At 38.6% G+C, this 19,028-nt stretch overlaps 1 protein-coding gene and 1 long non-coding RNA gene across 9 annotated transcripts in view; one reads left to right on the top strand and one right to left on the bottom strand.

The window, feature by feature from the left end:
• Positions 1–5,504, top strand: part of QSER1 (glutamine and serine rich 1) — an 81,226-nt gene extending 75,722 nt beyond the window's left edge. For 4 of the 8 annotated variants that reach the window (XM_055281990.2, XM_055281994.2, XM_055281992.2 and 1 more), the window contains 2 exons: positions 472–567; positions 1,561–5,504. In XM_055281990.2, the coding sequence (XP_055137965.1) occupies positions 472–567; positions 1,561–1,701 (237 nt within the window). In that variant the 3' untranslated portion in view covers positions 1,702–5,504. Of the gene's footprint in view, positions 1–471; positions 849–1,560 lie in introns of those variants that run through there. The other 4 variants (XM_055281989.2, XM_063641014.1, XM_055281996.2 and 1 more) reach the window with 1 other exon arrangement.
• Positions 1–19,028, bottom strand: part of LOC129484272 (uncharacterized) — a 75,369-nt gene that overhangs the window by 18,341 nt on the left and 38,000 nt on the right. The gene's annotated exons all lie outside the window — the stretch shown is intronic.

Genomic DNA, 19,028 nt, shown 5'->3' with positions numbered 1-19,028 from the left:
TTTTAGTTAGGTCAAAAAACAAGTTGGAAGAAAGACGAAAAGTTGCTAGACAATATGTATAGTGTGATTCCCTTCTCATTACAAAATTAGTGTTATTAACATACATGTTATACCTGGGGGAAAACATTAAAAAATATATAACATGCCATTAGCTTTGTTTAGTTCTGAAGCAGGAGATTATAGGGAGCTTTTATTTTATAAATTATCTCATATATTTATTGTTTAAATTTTCCTATAATGCTTAAGTTTTTTCAATAATGCATATTTATATTCAGGATAAAGAATAAGATTTTAAAATATGATTTAAATTCTTATTTTGAATAAGTCTCTCCATATTAACCCTACTGAATACCTACCCATATATGTCATTTTCAACATTGCCATTGAGACTTTTGATCTAGTATTTTCCTCAAAGTGTTCTTAGCTCAGATACTCCATGAAATGTATCTATAAACTTTTTTCTTTTTATAGGAGTTTGCCGTCGATCCAGAGAAAATACAGTTGTATTCTTTGTATCATTCACTCCATCATTATAAGTACCATGTTTATCTGATATGTAAGGATGAGGTAATTTCTTCTCATTTACTTAAAGTTTTTCAGAACATTAAGGAAACTCTAACTATAGTATTTTGGAATGTTTTAAAGAGAATTGTGAAATACATGTGTGTATGTATTTTGCCTATGTATTCTGTAAATAGTGACTCAATTTATTGTTCTGAGTCTCTCTGCTATGTTTTGTGCTCAGATTTACCCGAGCCTCACCACCTCTTGTAGGAGCTATAATTGGTAATGTTTTGAAGCTGTTGGTGCTTGCTTTACATCACCATAATAAATGATGTTTTATTGCATTTTGTTCTCTCACAGTGTATGATGATCTTGCTTTAATTCACTTCAGTCACTGCTTTGACATCTCTCTGCCTTACTTATTACTTAGAATGGCCTTATCCCACTTAATTGCAGAGAAACGGGGTTTTGTGCCTTGGCATGAAAAACTAAAAGTTAAAATTTAATTGTAGCTTTTAAGTTGTTCAGAAATTATACATGACAAAATATCACCTCATGGATGGGATATAAGCATTAATTTCCACAGCCAGGCTGAATGCTTGTAGACAGTACTACCTTATTTGACCAGCACTATTACTTCTCTTCATTAAAAAGGGTTAAGTTGGTCCAAGGCTATATCTAATGTGTTTGACAGTAGTCTGGTATGGAAAAATGCTCATAAATCTAACCTTTATATAGCAAAAGAGAAAGCAAAGATGGTGATGCAAAATAGGTTGACTATTTTTACAATGCTCTAAAATGCAGAATCGACTCCAAAATTTGTCATTTGGCTTTTAACGTAATTGGAAGAAATGGAGAAAGTCTGAAGTACTTTTTCTAGCCTTCCTTTCTGCCCCCTTGGAGCCAAAGATGAGAGGATTAGATCTCACCCAAATTTATCTGAAATAATCATTCTCCATGGATAGGATTAAGAAAAAAACAAAATACCAGTACTTGTAGTTGAACTTAAATATGATGTGGTAAGTATAAGCTAATTTGGCAATTTTCTTTTTTTAGATTTCTTCGGTGCAGAAAAAAAATGAAGATTTAGGACAGGAGGAAATTGTTCAACTTTGTATGAAAAATGTAAAATGGGTGGAGGACCTCTTTGAAAAATTTGGAGAACTTCTAAATCATGTACAGCAGAAGTGTTCCTGACTTTTCCACAAAAATCCCATCTTTTTATAGCACTAATGAAATGGCAGATATGGGGTGGTCAAAGATAATCAGATGTCAAGTAGTGGTCTTCTGCAGGCCGGCCGCTTCCATCATGGAACTGTCATTACCACCTCTGCTGAAGGACAGTGTGCTGCCTTTAGGAAGGAAGTTAGTCCTCTGGAAATGGACCTAAATCCCACCACATTTTTACCCTAATGAATGATTTTTCTATTTTGTAAACCATTGGGTAACTTGAGTTATATTTTCAGAAACATTTTTTGACAAATGATGAAGCATGCACTAAGTATAATTTTTCTTTATTGCTAGAGAAATAACACTTAAAGTAACGATTTTTTTTTTTCTTCTGACTCTGGCTAAACAGCAGAATGACAGAGAAGTGGCAGAAACCGTATGTTTGTACTCACATCTGGCCACAAAACCAGAAATACTGTACATTATGTAAAGAGGTCTGGTATGGTGTGACATCCTGTATGAGAATATCATCAATTTAAAATACAAAATTTGGAAACTATTCTGCTTTACAGACTCCTTTTACTCTTAACATGTTCAGGAAACTGGATGTGGAATTGGTGCAATTCTCTGACTGCTTTTTGTGTCAAATTATATTGTGATAAAAAAACAATGACACACTATTTTCCCTATCGCAAAGAAAAGTATTTTCATTTATACTGTGTTTTTTTCCTTTGGAAAATTTTCAATTGTACATTTTATTTCACTGATAGTTGTATTTTTCACAAGGAAAATGTTGTGGTTATAATTATGTTTGATACATCTCTACAACACCTTTTGTTATTTTCAGTAAATCTTAGTTATATGTTGAATTTCTATTGTGAATTCTATCTTGAGGTAACCATTTTTGTTCATACAGATTTGCTTCAGTGTTATCCAGAATATGCATTCAGTACTAGAATTAGTTTAGCTTTATAAATAGGGCTGTGTTAGACACTGCAGTAATTTTCTAATTCATAAAATAAACTTCTTACTAAACTAGCACTTGATTAACTTGTTGAGGTAAAAATCTAACTACATTTACATTTTGAAGAATAAAACTGATAATTAGACTATTTGCAGTGTTAAACACAGCTTCCTTAACTCTTAGAACTGGAAGTTGTAGAGCTCTCCTTTTGGTGCCTTTCCAGCCTTTATACACACTATTGTAGCTTTCTTAGGTTTGATAGGTAGCGTTTCAAGTAGTTTAGCTGAGACAGTGAATGTATTAGGTTCAACATGACCTTGTGTTTTATTTGTGTTTGCCAACAGGATGCCTTATTTGTTTGAGAAAAAGATTTACTAGTGTCATTCTAAACTATCTCCTTTTTTAGGATTCTAAAGAAGTTAATCATCATCCTTTTGTTTATTTTACCACCATTTAGTGCCTTAAATCCTATCAAGAAAGCAGTGTTACTGCTCAATGCCCAAATAAGACACGCGGATATTGCTATTGTCTTGCTTTTGAGTTAACAGGCCAACTTTTTATACGTAAAACCTCAGTAAACCGGCAAAGAATTGAAGGTAACGTGATTTGATTTGAGAATAAAACATTGTAGCATTGGGTGAAAAATAAGTATTTGAGTTAAGCTTACATATTTATTTCTGATGGTTATCTTATTAAAAGCAATAATCCTTAATACTGTACTCGCCATTAGACTAGGTACTCAGTAATGGAAGTTTCTCTCAAGGGTTAAATGTTCCATCTTTGAAAGTTTTAAAAAACCTGTTTGGGTGGTTTATTTTGAAAACAAAAGTAACCTATTAGATTCATTTTGCCTAACTCATATGAGAGATGCAGAATATCAATGGTGGGAGCATCATAAAATGAATTTTCCAAGTGGAGAAGAGTAGGAAGCAGCCATATGATAGTATTGACTCTGGACAGAATTGATGTCTTTCGTTTCCAACGTGCAGAGTAGGGAACTACATTTCCTAATGTGGCATTGTAAATATACATCTTTATATTACTCTTCTAGCTTACGTTCCTAAATCATTGATAATTTAAATATTTTTTAAAGCCACCTTAATTTAGGTAGCTCTTGGAGTCGATGTTTGAATTCACTAGCCACATTTTCTTCATGATATGCCTCGTAGCAAACAAAGATGTTTCCTTAAGATGAATCTTACGTTTCCCATAGAAAATGACCCATTTCCTTTGGCACTGCAGTTGCCCTCAAACTGCTTGCAGTTGTATTCATTTTAGTACAATAAAGGTTTTCATAATATGGGAGGCCAAGTCTATGATACTTGCCTCAAAGAGACCCTATTGTTTAGATGCATCATCTTCTCTCATTTGGTCCATAGAGCATAGGCAAAGACGTCAACCTCAGGCCTTAGAGAAAAGTGGAAATGTTATTATGACAGCCATCCATGAGTTATCGCTTTGTATGAAGTTAAATACAGTCATGCGTTGCTTAACAGCAGGGATACATTCTGAGAAATGCATTGTTAGGCAATTCCGTTGTGCGAACATCATAGTGTACTTACACAAACCTGGGTGGCATAGCCCACAACGTACCCAGGCTACATGGTACACCTGTACAGCATGTTACTGTACTGAATACTGTAGGCAGTTGTAACACAATGGTATTTGTGTATCTAGACATAGAAAACATACAGTAAGAATATGGTATTATAATCTTACGGGACCACTGTCAAATATGCGGTCTGTCTTTGAAAAGTTGTAATGCGGCGCATGACTATAAATAACTAGCTGGTTAGCATTTACATTCCTTGCCAGGGAGTTTGAAATTTATATTGTAGAAATAACTTTAGGTTTTAGGTAGAGTTAAAGAGGTAAAGCACATGTTGCCACAACCCAGGAAAGTATTTTTAAGAAAGATTGGATTTTCCTACCTTTAGAGATCTAAAAAAAATTTAATATAAAAAATCAGTTTGTGTTGGTGTTTATTACTAGTTCAGATGAGTGGCTGCTGAAGGGGCCCCCTTGTCATTTTCATCATAACCCAATTTCCACTTATTTGACCTCAAGTCATAAATGTATAATGACTTACGAATTAGCACAGTAAGTTGACACTAGAAACTGCCCATTTCTGTATTACACTATCAAATAGGAAACATTGGAAAGATGGGGAAAAAAATCTTATTTTAAAATGGCTTAGAAAGTTTTCAGATTACTTTGAAAATTCTAAACTTCTTTCTGTTTCCAAAACTTGAAAATATATAGATGGACTCATGCATTAAGACTGTTTTCAAAGCTTTCCTCACATTTTTAAAGTGTAATTTTCCTTTTAATATACATATTTATTTTCTTTAAAGCAGCTATATCCCAACCCATGACTTTGGAGATATACCTATAAAACCAATATAACAGCAGGGTTATTGAAGCAGCTTTTTCAAATGTTGCTTCAGATGTGCAAGTTGCAAATTGTATTGTATTTGTAGAATACAATTTTTGTTTTAAACTGTATTTCAATCTATTTCTCCAAGATGCTTTTCATATAGAGTGAAATATCCTAGGATAACTGCGCTTCTGTGTCAGTCGCATTTGACACATAACTGCACAAGTGAACAGTGTATACTCTTGGTTGTGCATTAACTTACATGTATAATTTTTGGCATCTGTGTTCACAAATGCATGTGTTAGCAAATCACCTTTATTTATAAGTGACAATAATTGAAGTTAAGGATACAAAGAAACCTGCATTTGTAGTCCAGCGTTTTCATTTGGTCCATAACACAGTGTATGGAAATGTGAAAGACAATTTTGTACATTTGTTTGTTACTAACTCAGATCATTAAAATGAAAACAATTTTTTTAAACAAGAAAATCAGAATGTTTGGGGGTTTTTTTGTTGTTGTTTCTTTTGTTTTTTTAAGAATTGAAAACAGGTATCATATAGCCAAAATCATCATCGTGTTACAGATTTCTCACACAAACTAAACAGTTATTAGTTACAAATGGCATAGGGCCCACCCATTATTTTCTCATATTTTAAGTTAGTATTTGATGAATTATGCATCCTTAGCTAACAATGGCAGAACATATTTAAGAGTTTCTGTTTTAAGATATAACTCTTTTAGTCCTTTTCCACCTATAAAGAGTTATAAATCTGCCGGGCGGGCGCAGTGGCTTACACCTGTAATCTCAGCACTTTGGGAGGCCGAGGTGGGTGGATCATGAGGTCAGGAGATCAAGATTGTCCTGGCCAACATGGTGAAACTCCATCTTTACTAAAAATACAAAAATTAGCTGGGCATGGTGGCGTGTGCCTGTAATCCCAGCTACGCAGGAGGCTGAGGCAGGAGAATCGCTTGAACCAGGGAGTCGGAAGTTGCAGTGAGCCAAGATCGCATCACTACACTCCTGCCTGGCAAGAGCAAGACTCCATCAAAAAAAAAAAAAAAAAAAGGTATAAATCCATTAACGTATAAATCCATTAACTTATATCTCCCTAGTTTTGTTTATCTGAAAATAGTCCATAGCTAGAAGTAATTGATAATATCAAGCTATTTCTGTCATCTCTATACAACTATTGAGTAAGTTAAAAAAAATAAAAACGTGTCCTGACTGGACTAGTGAGTTGATTTTCTGAATAAGATTCTGCCTTAATCTTCATATAATATTTTTAGCATATAAGTATTTCAAGTGAAGATACTGTCAAATGTGCTTGCTCTCTTGTAGTTTGGATTGTAAAAGCACTGAATCTTCATGCCTTTATACAGTTAGAAAATTAATGTAATAAATGATCTGTATCAAATATTTATCATCTCAGTAAAGTGTGAAAAAATTTTTTTTCTAGTTCTATGACATCTGTTTTATTCTCCATTGGTTGTTGAAATTTTAATATTTTCATTTTAGTATTTTCCTCAAAATATTTTAGAAAATAGTCATTATTCAAATGATCTATATAAACCTGAATGACAGCACATATACTACACTGCTCTGTTAAATGTTTTGTTACTGTCTTTTTGTTTTGTTTTGTTTTTGTGACAGAGCCTTGCTCTGTTGCCCAGGCTGGAGTGCGGTGGCCCAATCTCAGCTCACTGCAGCCTCAGCCTCCCAAATAGCTGGAATTTTAGGTACGAGCCACCACGCCTGGCTAATTTTTGTATTTTTGGTAGAGACAGGGTTTCGCCATGTTGCCCAGGCTGGTCTCAAACTTCGGGCTTCAAGTGATCCGCCCGCCTCAGCCTCCCAAAGTGCTGGGATTACAGGCGTGAGTCATCGTGCCCAGCCTACTGTCTGGTTTTGTTTGTTTTACTGTACTTTGTCTCAGACACACTCTGTAAACTGAACCTGAACCTTCTCTAGGAAGAAGTGAAAGAGGTTACTTCTACTCTTTGGTTTTCCAAATAGAAATATTTCATTACTCGAAAAATAGTAAAGCTACTCATGGCTTGTTTTTTAAAAACTCAAAACAATGTGGAAAAGTGTAAAGAAAGAGATACAAGCTACTCTCAGTGGAGGCTTTTTTTAAGGTGGTGTGGGGTCTCCCTCCATTGCCCAGGCTAGAGTTCAGTGGCGCGATCACTGCTCACTGCAGCTTCCACCTCCTGGGCTCAAGGGATCCTCCCACCTCAGACTCAAGTAGCTGGGACTACAGGTATGCACCACCACGCCGTGCTAATTTTTGTAGTTTTTGTAGAGATGTGGTTTCGCCATGTTGCCTAGGCTGGTCTGAAACTCCTGGACTCCAGTGATCCACCCACCTGGGCCTCCAAAGTACTGGGATTACAGGCATGAGCCACTGCACCTGGCCATACTAAGTCTTGATACTGGCCTAAAACATGCTTTCAGTTCAATATGGGATGGGTTACAAGATTTGGTACCATGGGTTGTTACTTTCTGTGGCATAGCTTTAAGTGAATTCCTAAATTTGGCATACCAATGTTTAAATTACAAAGCACATTCTAAAGTGAAATAAAAAACGATATGGGTTATTGATCATTTTAGGTTATGTATATATCTCTTCTTTAGGTAGGATGAATAATTTAGAGCTGACTGGTTTCAAATAAAAGGAAGATACAATTACCAATTGGTCTATTGTTAAACCTTATCTATTTTATGATGTTAATCAGGAGTCAAGATATTGCCTTACAGAAATAATGTGTCTTGCATATAATTTACCTGTGGGTAAAGTTTACTATTTTCACCTAAAGTATAGATTTTCTTTTAATTTTACTCCTTAAGGTATTTAGAATAAGACAACAAAAAAATGTAAGACATAGATTAAAAAATAAAGGGCATGGTAGAAATGTTTTTCTAAAACTGCATCCAGGAATATCTTTCACCTGCCTGCCTTCCCCCATGGTGGCCCAGGCCTGAGGGCATCTAAATTCCCTAAAGTATATGGTTTTTCCCTTGCCTCCAGTCCTTCCTGTTCCTCTTGTTGAATTAGTCTTCTTCACATCTCAGTCTTCAGATTTCACTTTAACTTCACTTTTACTGAACCAGATTGGGTTTTTTTGTTTGTTTGTTCCCTTGTTTTGAGATAGGATCTCAGCTCTGTCACCCAAGCTGGAGTGTAGTGGCACCATCACAGCTCAGTTCAGCCTTGAACTCCTGGGCGCAAGCAATCCTCCTGCCTTAGCTTCCTGAGTAGCTGGGATTACAAGCACACACCACTGCACCCAGCTAATTTTAAAACTTTTTGTAGAGATGGAGTCTCTCTTTGTTGCCCAGGCTGGTCTTGAACTCCTGGCTTTAAGAGATCTTCCTGCCTTGGCCTCCCAAAGTGCTAGGATTATACATGTGAACCACTGTGCCCGGCCCAGATTAGGTCTTAATCCAATGGACCAGATTAAGTGCCCTCGGTTCCTCCAGTATAGCATTTATGATGCTTTGATGTGGTTGTGCGATTGCTGGACTTTCTTTGCTGCTGGGTCCTATCGTCTGATAATAGGACTTACGAGTTTTGCCCACCACTGCATCCCCATCATCTCATGCACTGTCTGGAACATAGTATGTTCTCATTAGACATTTGGCAAATAACTGGACATATGAAAAAAAGTCACGGAATATTAAAAAGGTTAAAAACAGGAAAGTATTCATTGGATTTTGTAATACAGACACAACTTTAGGAGAATTGCAACTTCAGAAGAAAATGACTACACCAACAAAAATTGCTGATATTTTATCAAAGAGTGAAATGCAGTAGCCATCATTTTTTACATTTTGCCCTCATATGCAGAAAGAGCTCAGGGACCAGGACATACATTCCTCTATCTGGGGCTTGAGATTCTCCAATAGAATAACTGGGGAAGAAAGTACTGTCAAAAGAAATCTTTTAGCCTGAGGTGGTGTCGCACTCAGGAGGCTGAGGCAGGAGGATTGCTTGAGCCCGAGTTCAAGGTTGCAGTGAACTATGATTCACCACTGCACTCAAGCTGGCAACCCTGTCCTAAAAAAATAGTTTCTGTGAGATGCACTCATAAACAAAACACTCTGGTAGGGGGAGTTTATCTACTTGAGGAGGGTAAGGGAAGACTTCATGGAAACAATAATGATTAGCTGAACCTCAGCAGTTAAGAAGACTTAACAGCTGGATGACAAGGCATAGTGCTTTGTTTTCAGGTGGATGGTTTCTGCTCCAGTTTTGCCACTAAACTAGCTCGATCTTCAGGCATGTCATGTGAAACCTAATCTGAATCCGTTTTCTCATCCTGAAAGTGAAGTAAGAAACAGTCCTTTAAAGCTATTAATATTCTTTGATTCTAGATAGACCGGGATGTTGGGAGAAATGCAAAGCGGCTCAGTTGGCAGCACCAGAAGATCAGAGCAGCGGAATAGTAAGAATGGAAAGGCCTTACTACATTTTTCACCATCTTGCAAGATTTATTTCAAAACCATTAATCAGCTATTTTATACATACACACACCTTAGCAATCTAGTTCATCTTGTGACACTACTGTAAAATTAATTAGAAATGTCGTGTCGCCAGTCAATGTTGAAATGCTTAGAGTCTGTATGCACATAGTCTTCATCTTTGTATCTCCAACAGCACAAAGTATTTCACTCCATAGGTACTTAATAGGTATGTGTTGCATAGATGGGTGAATATATAAATGAGAGTTTACTTGGAATCAGTTTAAAGTGTTTTCAAGCTGGCCTCTTAAAATAGGTCAAAATACCCTGTTGTCAGTGGTACATTCCCTGCTTTCCTTATCTTTTTTTTTTTTTTTCCAGAGGGAGTCTCTCTCTGTCGCCAGGCTGGAGTGCAGTGGCGTGATCTTGGCTCACTGTAGTCTCCGCCTACCGGGTTCAAGCGATTCTCCTGCCTCAGCCTCCTGAGTAGCTAGGATTACAGGTGCCCGCCATCACCCGGGGCTAATTTTTGTATTTTTAGTAGAGACAGGGTTTCACCATGTTGGCCAGGATGGTCTCAATCTCCTGACCTCGCGATCTGCCCGCCTTGGCCTCCCAAAGTGCTGGGATTACAGGCATGAGCCACCGCGCCCAGCCTCCCTTTTTGTTTTTAAGGGAAAGCACCTCTCTTACAGTACCAATTATTTTCATATCACTCTTTAATTCTCCTCACTCTGCTTACTTCACAACATACCAGAGTCCATTCTCCTAATTTGTATTTTGAATTTCTATTTAATCCATGGAAGTGAATGGGCTATCATCAGAGAGCAGGTATCCTGGAGCAGTGAAGCAAGAGAATTCAAAACACTAGCAACAGGCTAACAGAAAGAACCTGCCTTTAGAATGAAGTTTTAAAATTAACCTTGTTTACTTAGAATTTATCAATGACTTAAGAACTGTTTATGGGTCACTCAGTAGAAGATCTTCATAATGTCAGTCCTCCATTGAGTTTATTATAAGATAATATTTGACTTAAGTAGAAGTCAAGAAGTTAAGGTTTTTCATAGCTGACACTAATGTGAATGCATTAACATTATCACAGGAGTTTGCAAACAATCCACTATCAAAAAGATTACATATTAAAGCATCTTTTAAAGGCACTACAAAACAAAAACTTGCTTTAACTGTGCCCATACTGCTCATGAACAAATATTCTGCCATCCAAATGAGAAATACAAGAAGTCCACCTGTGTGGTGGCTCATACCTGTAATCCCGACACTTTGGGAGGCCAAGGTGGACAGATTGCTTGAACCCGGGAGTTCAAAACCAGTCTGGTAACAGAGCAAGACTTTGTCTCTACTAAAAATTTTAAAAATTAGCTGGGTGTGGTGGTGCTACTTGGGAGGCTAAGGCAAGAGCATCACTTGAGTCGGAGACATTAGGGCTGCAGTGAGCTACGATCATGCCACTGCACCCCAGCCTGAATGAGCGAGACCCTGTCTCAAAAAAAAAAAAAAAAAAAGAGATAAGAAAAGGAAAAGTCATCGCTGTGACTGCTATAGCTGAGAGCCTCACTATTTTTGTCTCCTCAGGCTGCCATAACAAAATGGCCACAGACTGGGTGGCTTAAACAACAGAAATTTATTTTCTCATAATTCTGGAGCCTAAAAATTCCAGATCAAGGCTGGCAGAGTCAGTTGCTGGCAAACAGCCCTCACATGGCAGAGAGATGGCAAGCCCTCTGGTGTACCTTCTTATAAGGGAACTAATCCCATAATTAGATCCCCATCCTCATGACCTCAACAAACTCTAATTACCTCTCAAAAGTATCTCTAAATACTATCACATTGGGGCTGGACAGGGTTGCTCACACCTGTAATCCCAGCACTTTGGGAGGCTGAGGTGGGAGGATCACTTGAGGTCAGAAGTTCGAGACCGACCTGATCAACATAGTGAAACCACATCTCTACTAAAAATACAAAAATTAGCTGGGCATGGTGGTGGGCGCCTATAGTCTCAGCTACTTGAGAGGCTGAGGCAAGAGAATCGCTTGAACCCAGGAGGCAGAGGTTGTAGTCAGCCAAGATGGCACCACTGCACACCAGCCTGGGCAACACAGCAAGACTCAGTCTCAAAATAAATAAATAAATACATACATACATACATACATACATACTATCACCTTGGGGGTTAGAGCTTCAATATAAGAATTGCGGGAGTACACAAACATGCAGTCCATAACAATCACTGACTGAGGTGTCAGCTACAGCACAGAAAAGGTGAAAGCCTTGCAGATAGTCATCACTGATTGGTTTAAAATTCTCTCTCTAGTCTATCCAGAAGCAAGAACATCATTTATTTACACTCTTCTCTTCTGCTGTAGGATTTTCAGATGTTCACAGATAACTTTTAGCACAGACTATAAAGACCAGTAGTAGAGACCTTTGCCATTGAGTCAGTCTTTGAACTTCACAAAGGGAATTGTATCCTGTCAGTTCCTAAATAAATCTTACCTTTCCTTATCTCTCTCCTCTGTCTTCTTTTTGGTCCAAACCACCATCATCTCATGCCATGACTACTATAATAATCTCTGAACTGCTGTTTCCCCCTTCCCAACTGCTTTCCTTTAGTCCATTCTTCACAAAGCAGTCTGATTTTCAAACAACTCTGATCATGTGAGTCCCACTGGAAATCCATCAGTGCTGCCTATTGTTGTTAGGATAAAGGCAAAAATGCTAATGGCAACTTCTACTTTGAGCCATCATGGACTAACAGGGCCAGATATATCTTTCTGCTTTACTTAAAAGTGAGGACAAAAGAAGCGAAAATTGTTTTCAAACATTGAACAATGTGCAGCACAGGACAGTAATCTTGAGAGAAGGGAAACAAATCAGTAGTAAGAAAACAATTCTTAAAAGGACAAAGGACCTAAGCAAACATTTATCCGAAGACATACAAATGACCAGCAAGTATACAGAAAAATGATCAGCATTGGTCAGGTGTGGTGGCTCATGCCTGTAATCCCAGCACTTTGGGAAGCTGAGGCGGGTAGATCACTTGAGGTCAGGAATTCAAGACCAGCTTGGCCAACATGGTGAAACCCTGCCTCTACTAAAAATACAAAATTAGCTGGGCTTGGTGGCCCGCACCTGTAATCCCAGCTACTTGGGAGGCTGAGGCAGGAGAATCACTTGAACCCACGAGGCGGAGGTGGCAGTAAGCCGAGATCATGCTATTGCACTCCAGCCTGGGCAAAAAAGTGAAACTCTGTCTCAAAAAAAAAAAAAAAAAAAAAGGGAACCCTCTTACACTGTTGGTAAGAATATAAATTAGTACAGCAATTATGGAAAACAATATGGAGGTTTTTCAAAAAATTAAAAATGCAGGCCGGGCGCAGTAGCACATGCCTGTAATCCCAGCACTTTGGGAGGCCAAGGCGGGTGACTCCCTTGAGGTCGGGAGTTCAAGACTAGCCTGACCAACATAGTGAAACCCCATCTCTACTAAAAATACATAAATTAGCCAGGTGTGGCAGTGTGCACCTGGTATTCCCAGCTACTCGGGAGGCTGAGGCATGAGAATCGCTTGAACCCGGATGGCAGAGGTTGTAGTGAACTGAGACCACACCATTGCACTCCAGCCTGGGTGACAGAGCGAGACTTGGTCTCAAAAAAAAAAAAAAAGTAAAAATACAACTACCATATGATCCAGCAATCCCACTATTGGATATATATCCAAAGAAAATGAAATCAGTATGTTGAGTTATCTGCATTCCTATGTTCATTGCAGCATTATTCACAATAGCGAAGATATGGAATCAACCTAGGTGTCCATCAACAAATGAATGGATAAAGAAAATGTGGTATATGCACATGGTGGAATGTTATTTACCCTTAAAAAAGGAAGTTTTGTCATTTTTGACAACACAGACAAATCTGGAGGACATTATGTTAAGTGAAATAAGCCAGGCACAGAAAGACAATTACTCCATGATCCCACTAATAAGTGGAATCTGAAAAAGCTAAACTCATAGATGCAGAGAGTAAAGTGGTTGCTAGAGGGTGGGAGTGAAGCGATTGGGGAGATTTTGGTCAGAGGACATAAAATTTCAGTAAAACAGGAGGAATAAGTTCAAGAGATCTATTGTAATCATGGTGACTATAGTTATTAACAATAAATACTTGAAAATTGGCCAGGTACAGTGGCTTATGCCTGTAATCCCAGCACTTTGAGAGGCTGAGGCGGGCAGATTGCTTGAGTCAGGGGTTCAAGACCAGCCTGGGCAGCATGGTGAAACCCTGTCTCTACCAAAATGCAAAAAATTAGCCAGGTGTGGTGGCGCATGCCTGTAGTCCCAGCTACTTGGGAGACTGAGGTGGGAGAATCACCTGAGCCCAGGAAGTTGAGGCTACAGTGAGCCAAGGTCGTGCCACTGCACTCAGCACTCCAGCACTCCAGCCTGGGTAGCCAGAGTGGGTAGCCATGTCTCAAAAAAAAGAAAGAGAAAGAAAGAAAATTGCTAAGAGTAGATTTTAAGTGTTCTCATCAGGAAAAATGGTAAGTATTTGAGACAATGCATATGTTAAATAGCTTGACTTAGCCACAATGTATACATATATCAAAACATCATGTTGTACACCTTAAATATATACAATGTTTACTTTTAAATACAAAAAAATTAAAGTCAGAGATTGTCAAATTAGACTTTTTTTGTTTTTTTTGTTTTTTTTTTTTTGAGACAGAGTCTCACTCTGTCACCCAGGCTGGAGTGCTGTGGCTCACTGCAACCTCCGCCTCCCAAGTTCAAGCGTTTCTCCTGCCTCAGCCTCCTGAATAGCTGGGATTACAGGCACCTGCCACCATGCCTGGCTAATTTTTGTGTTTTTACTAGAGATGGGGTTTCACCATGTTGGCCAGGCTGGTCTCAGGTGATCCACCCGCCTTGGCCTCCCAAAGTGCTGGGATTACAGACATGAGCCACCGCGCCCGGCCTTTGTCAAATTAGATTTTAAAAAAAACTTCGTGCAGCCTACAAGCAACCTACTTTACTAAGAAGATATAGATACTTAAAAGTAAAGAGATGAAAAAAATATATACTACACATAGTGGGTTGAATGGTGGCCCCCACAAACATATGTCCACATCTTAATCCCCAGAATTTCTAAACGTGACCTTAGTTGGAAATAGGTTTTTTTGCAGATATAATTAAATTAAGAATCCTGAAATGAGATCATCCTCAATTATCCTAGTTAGTGGATCCTAACTCTAATGACAAGTGTCCGCATAAAACAGAGACGAGAAGAAGAAATGCAGAGGAAAAGATGATGTGAAGACACAGGCAGAGACCACATTTGTGCAGCCACAAGCCAAGAAACACCTGGAACCACCAGAAACTGGAAGAGGCAAAGAAAGATTCTCCCCTAGAGCCTTTGGAGGGAGTGTGACACCGCGGACACCTTGATTTTAGACCTCTAGCCTCCAGAACTGTCAGAGAAGAAATTTCTGTTGTTTAAGCCACCACGTTTGTGATGATTTGTTATATTAGCCCTAGGAAACTAATTTATCATGTAAATGCTAACCACAAGAAAACTGGATGGCCTATATTACTATAAAAGTAGACTACAAAGCAAAAGACCACTATCAGGATTAAAGAGAGTCATTTCATAATGATAATGGGGCCAATGCATCAAGAAAACTTAATAACAGAGCTCCAAAATTCATGAAGCAAAAACTGATATAAATGAAAGGAGAAAATGGCCAAGCACGGTGGCTCATGCCTGTAATGCCAGCACTTTGGGAGGCTGAGGCGGGCGGATCACCTGAGGTCAGGAGTTCGAGACCAGCCAGACCAACATGGCGAAACCCCATCACTACTAAAAGTACAAAAATTAGCTGGGCATGGTGGCGCACACCTGTAATCCCAGCTACTTGGGAGGCTGAGGCAGGAGAATCGCTTGAACCCGGGAAGCAGAGGTTGCAGTGAGATGAGATCGCGTCATTGTCCAGCCTGGGCAATAAGAGCGAAACTCTGTCTCAAAAAATAAATAAATAAATGGAAAGGAGAAAATAACAAACCTACAACTGTGTAGGGGTATTTCAATATCCCTCTCAATAACTGACAGAACAAGTAGGCAGAATATCATTAAGGATATAGATGACTTGAATAACACTATCAACTACCTTGACCTAATTGATATTTATAATATGCTATGCCCAACAACAGCAGAAGACATTCTTTTCAAGTACACACAGAATATTTTAGCAATATGGATCATATTCTGGGTCATAAAACAAAACTTAATAAATTTTAGTGGATTCAAATCATACAAGGGTATGTTCAGTCTCTGACCACAATAAAATTAAATTATATTATACAATACCAGAAAAATATGCCTGTGTGTGGTGGCTCACCCCTGTAATCAGAGCATTTTGGGAGGCCGAGGTGGGCGGATCACTTGAGATCAGGAGTTTGAGACCAGCCTGGCCAACATAGAGAAACCCCATCTCTACTAAAAATACAAAAACTAGCTGAACACGGTAGCACACGCCTATAATCCCAGCTACTCGGGGGGCTGAGGCATGAGAATTGCTTGAACTCGGGAGGCGGAGGTTGCAGTGAGCTGAGATCATGCCACTGCACTGCCACCTGGACCACAGTGAGACTGTTTCAAAAAAAAAAAAAAAAAAACAGACAAATAGCTGGAAAATCCCCCAAATACTAGTAAATTAAACAAATTAACCTCTGGTCAAAGAAGAAAATAATAAAAGAAAGTAGAAAATATTTCAACTGTATTTAAATGATAAGATAACATCAAAGTGTGTCAAATGTAGCTAAAGCAGTGCTTCTGGGGAAATTTATACTATTTAAAACACATTAGAAAGTATAAATTTCATGCCAGTAAATTTGACAATTTGAATGAAATTGATAAATCTCTTGAACAGAAATTATCAAAGCTCATTCAAGAAAAATAAACCATGTGATCTTTTACCCTGCAATCTCCCTGAAATTCCTTATTAGTTGTAATAGTTTTTTAAGGGTTTGTTTTGTTTTGTTTGAGATAGAGTCTTGCTCTGTTGCCCAGGCTGAGTACAGTGGCGATCTTGGCTCACTACAACATCTGCCCTCCGGGTTCAAGTGATTCTCCTGCCTCAGCCTCCTGAGCAGCTGGGACTACAAGTGTGCACCATCATGCCCAGCTAATTTTTGTATTTTTAGTAGAGACGGGGTTTCATCATGTTGGCCAGGCTGGTCTCAAACTCCTGACCTCAAGTGATCCACCTGCCTCAGCCTCCCAAAGTGCTGGGATTACAGGCATGAGCCACCATGCCTGGCCAAGAATTCTTAGGATAGTCTATATATTAGATCATGTCATTGGAAATACAGATAGATTTACTTCTTCCTTTCCAATGTGTGTGCCTTTTACTTTATCTTCTTGACTAATCACCCTGGCTAGAACATCCACGACAGTGGTGAAGTGGTGAAGGCAGATACCCTTGCCTTGTTTCTGATCTTAGGTGGAAAGCATCCAGTCTTTCACCATTAGGTATGACATTATGTTTTAGGTTTTTTGTAGATGCCCTTTATCAGGTTGAGGAAGTTCCCTTCTTTTTCTTTTTTCTTTTTTTTTCTGAGACAGGGTCTCACTTTGTCACCTAGGCTGAGTGCAGTGGTTTGATCACAGCTGACTGTAACCTCAACCTCCCTGGCTCAAGCAGTTCTCCCACCTCAGCCCCATGAGTAGCTGGGACCACAAGTGCATGTCACCACACTCAGCGAATTTTTTGTTAGATTTTTATTAGATATATTAACTGGCTTTTCACATTTTGTCAAATGCAAAAACCGCAATTACTTTTGCACCAGCGTAATACTTGTAGAGACAGGGGTCTCCCTATGTTGCCCAGTCTGGCCTCAAACTCCTGAGATCAAATGATCCTCCCACCTCGGTCTCCCAAAGTGTTGGGATTACAGGCGTGATCTACTCTACTACCTGGCCCCTTCTATTTCTAATTTGTTGAGTTTTTTTTATTACAAAAGTATTGGATTTTGTCAAATGCTTTTTCTGCATCTGTTGGGATGATAATGTAATTTTTGTTTTTTATCTTATTGATATATTAATTGGCTTTTGCTTTTGTTTTTGTTTAGAGACAACATCTTGCTCTGTCACCCAGGCTGGAGTGCAGTGGCGCAGTCATAGCTCACTGCAGCCTCCAACTCCTGGGCTCAAGTGATCCTCTCATCTTGCCCTCCCGAAGTGTTGGGATTACAGGCATAAGCCACCACCACACCTGGCCTATTAATTGCTTTTTAGATGTTAAATCAACCTTTTATTTTCTGGGATATTATAACGTATAATTCTTTTTTCATGTTGTTGGATTCAGTTTGCTATTATGTTTTTAGAATTTTTGCATTTATATTCCTAAGAGATATTAGTCTGTATTTTTTTCTTGTGACATCTTTGTCTAGTTTTGCTATCAGAGTGAACTGCCTTTATAAAAAATGAGTTTGGAAGTATTCCTTCCTCTTCTATCTTTTGGAAGAAATTTGTGAGGAACTGGTATTAATTTTCGTTTAAATGTTTGGTATAATTCAGCAGTGAAGCCATTTGGGCCTGGACTTTTCTTTGTAAGTAGTCTTTTGATTACTAATTCAATCTCTTTGCTTGTTGTAGGTCTATTCAGATTTATTGAATATTTATGTATATTCCATCTATTCTTCTTAAGTCAGTTTCCATAATTTGTGACTTTCTAAAAATTTGTCCATTTCATCTGCATTGTTTTCTAGGGCTGCCATAACAAAATACCACAGACTGGGTATTCCAAGGAACCACCTTTTGGATTCACTGATTTTCTCTATTGCTTTTCTATTCTGTTATCTATTTCATTGATTTCCAATCTATTCCTTCCTTCTCTCTGCTTGTTATTGATTTAATTTCCTGTTCCTTTTTTTCGAGACAGGGTCTGGCTCTGTTGTCCAGGCTGGAGTGCAGTGGCATGATCTCAGCTCACTGCAACCTCCCACCTCAGCCTCCTAAGTAGCTGGGACTACAGGCATATGCCACCACACCTGGCTAATTTTTATATTTTTCATATAGATGGGGTTTTGCCATGCTGCCCAGGCTGGTCTCAAACTCCTGAGCTCAAGTGATCTGTCTGCATTGACCTCCCAAAGTGCTAGAATTATAAGTGTGAGCCACCACATCCAGTCTTTGATGTTCTTTTTCATGTGTCTTAGGGTAGAAGATTTGAGATTTTGTTTTGTGTTTTTTTTAAGAGATGAGGTTTTCCTCTGGCATCCAGGCTGGGTTACAGTGGTTCGATCATAGCTCACAGCAACCTCAAAATCCCCAGCTCAAGTGATGCTTCCACTTCAGCCTCCCAAGTAGCTAAGACTACAGGTGTGTACCACCATGCCCAGTGACTTTTTTTTTTTTATTATTTGAGACAGAGTCTCACTCTGTTGCCCAGGCTGGAGTGCAGTGCTGCAATCTTGGCTCACTTCACTTCCGTATACCAGGTTCAAATGATTCTTGTGCCTCAGCCTCCCAA

The sequence above is a fragment of the Symphalangus syndactylus genome, chromosome 6 (assembly GCF_028878055.3).
Source record: "Symphalangus syndactylus isolate Jambi chromosome 6, NHGRI_mSymSyn1-v2.1_pri, whole genome shotgun sequence".
Lineage (NCBI taxonomy): Eukaryota > Metazoa > Chordata > Mammalia > Primates > Hylobatidae > Symphalangus > Symphalangus syndactylus.
Note: the sequence above shows the minus strand (reverse complement) of the source record. Positions and strands in the feature narration are given on the sequence as shown.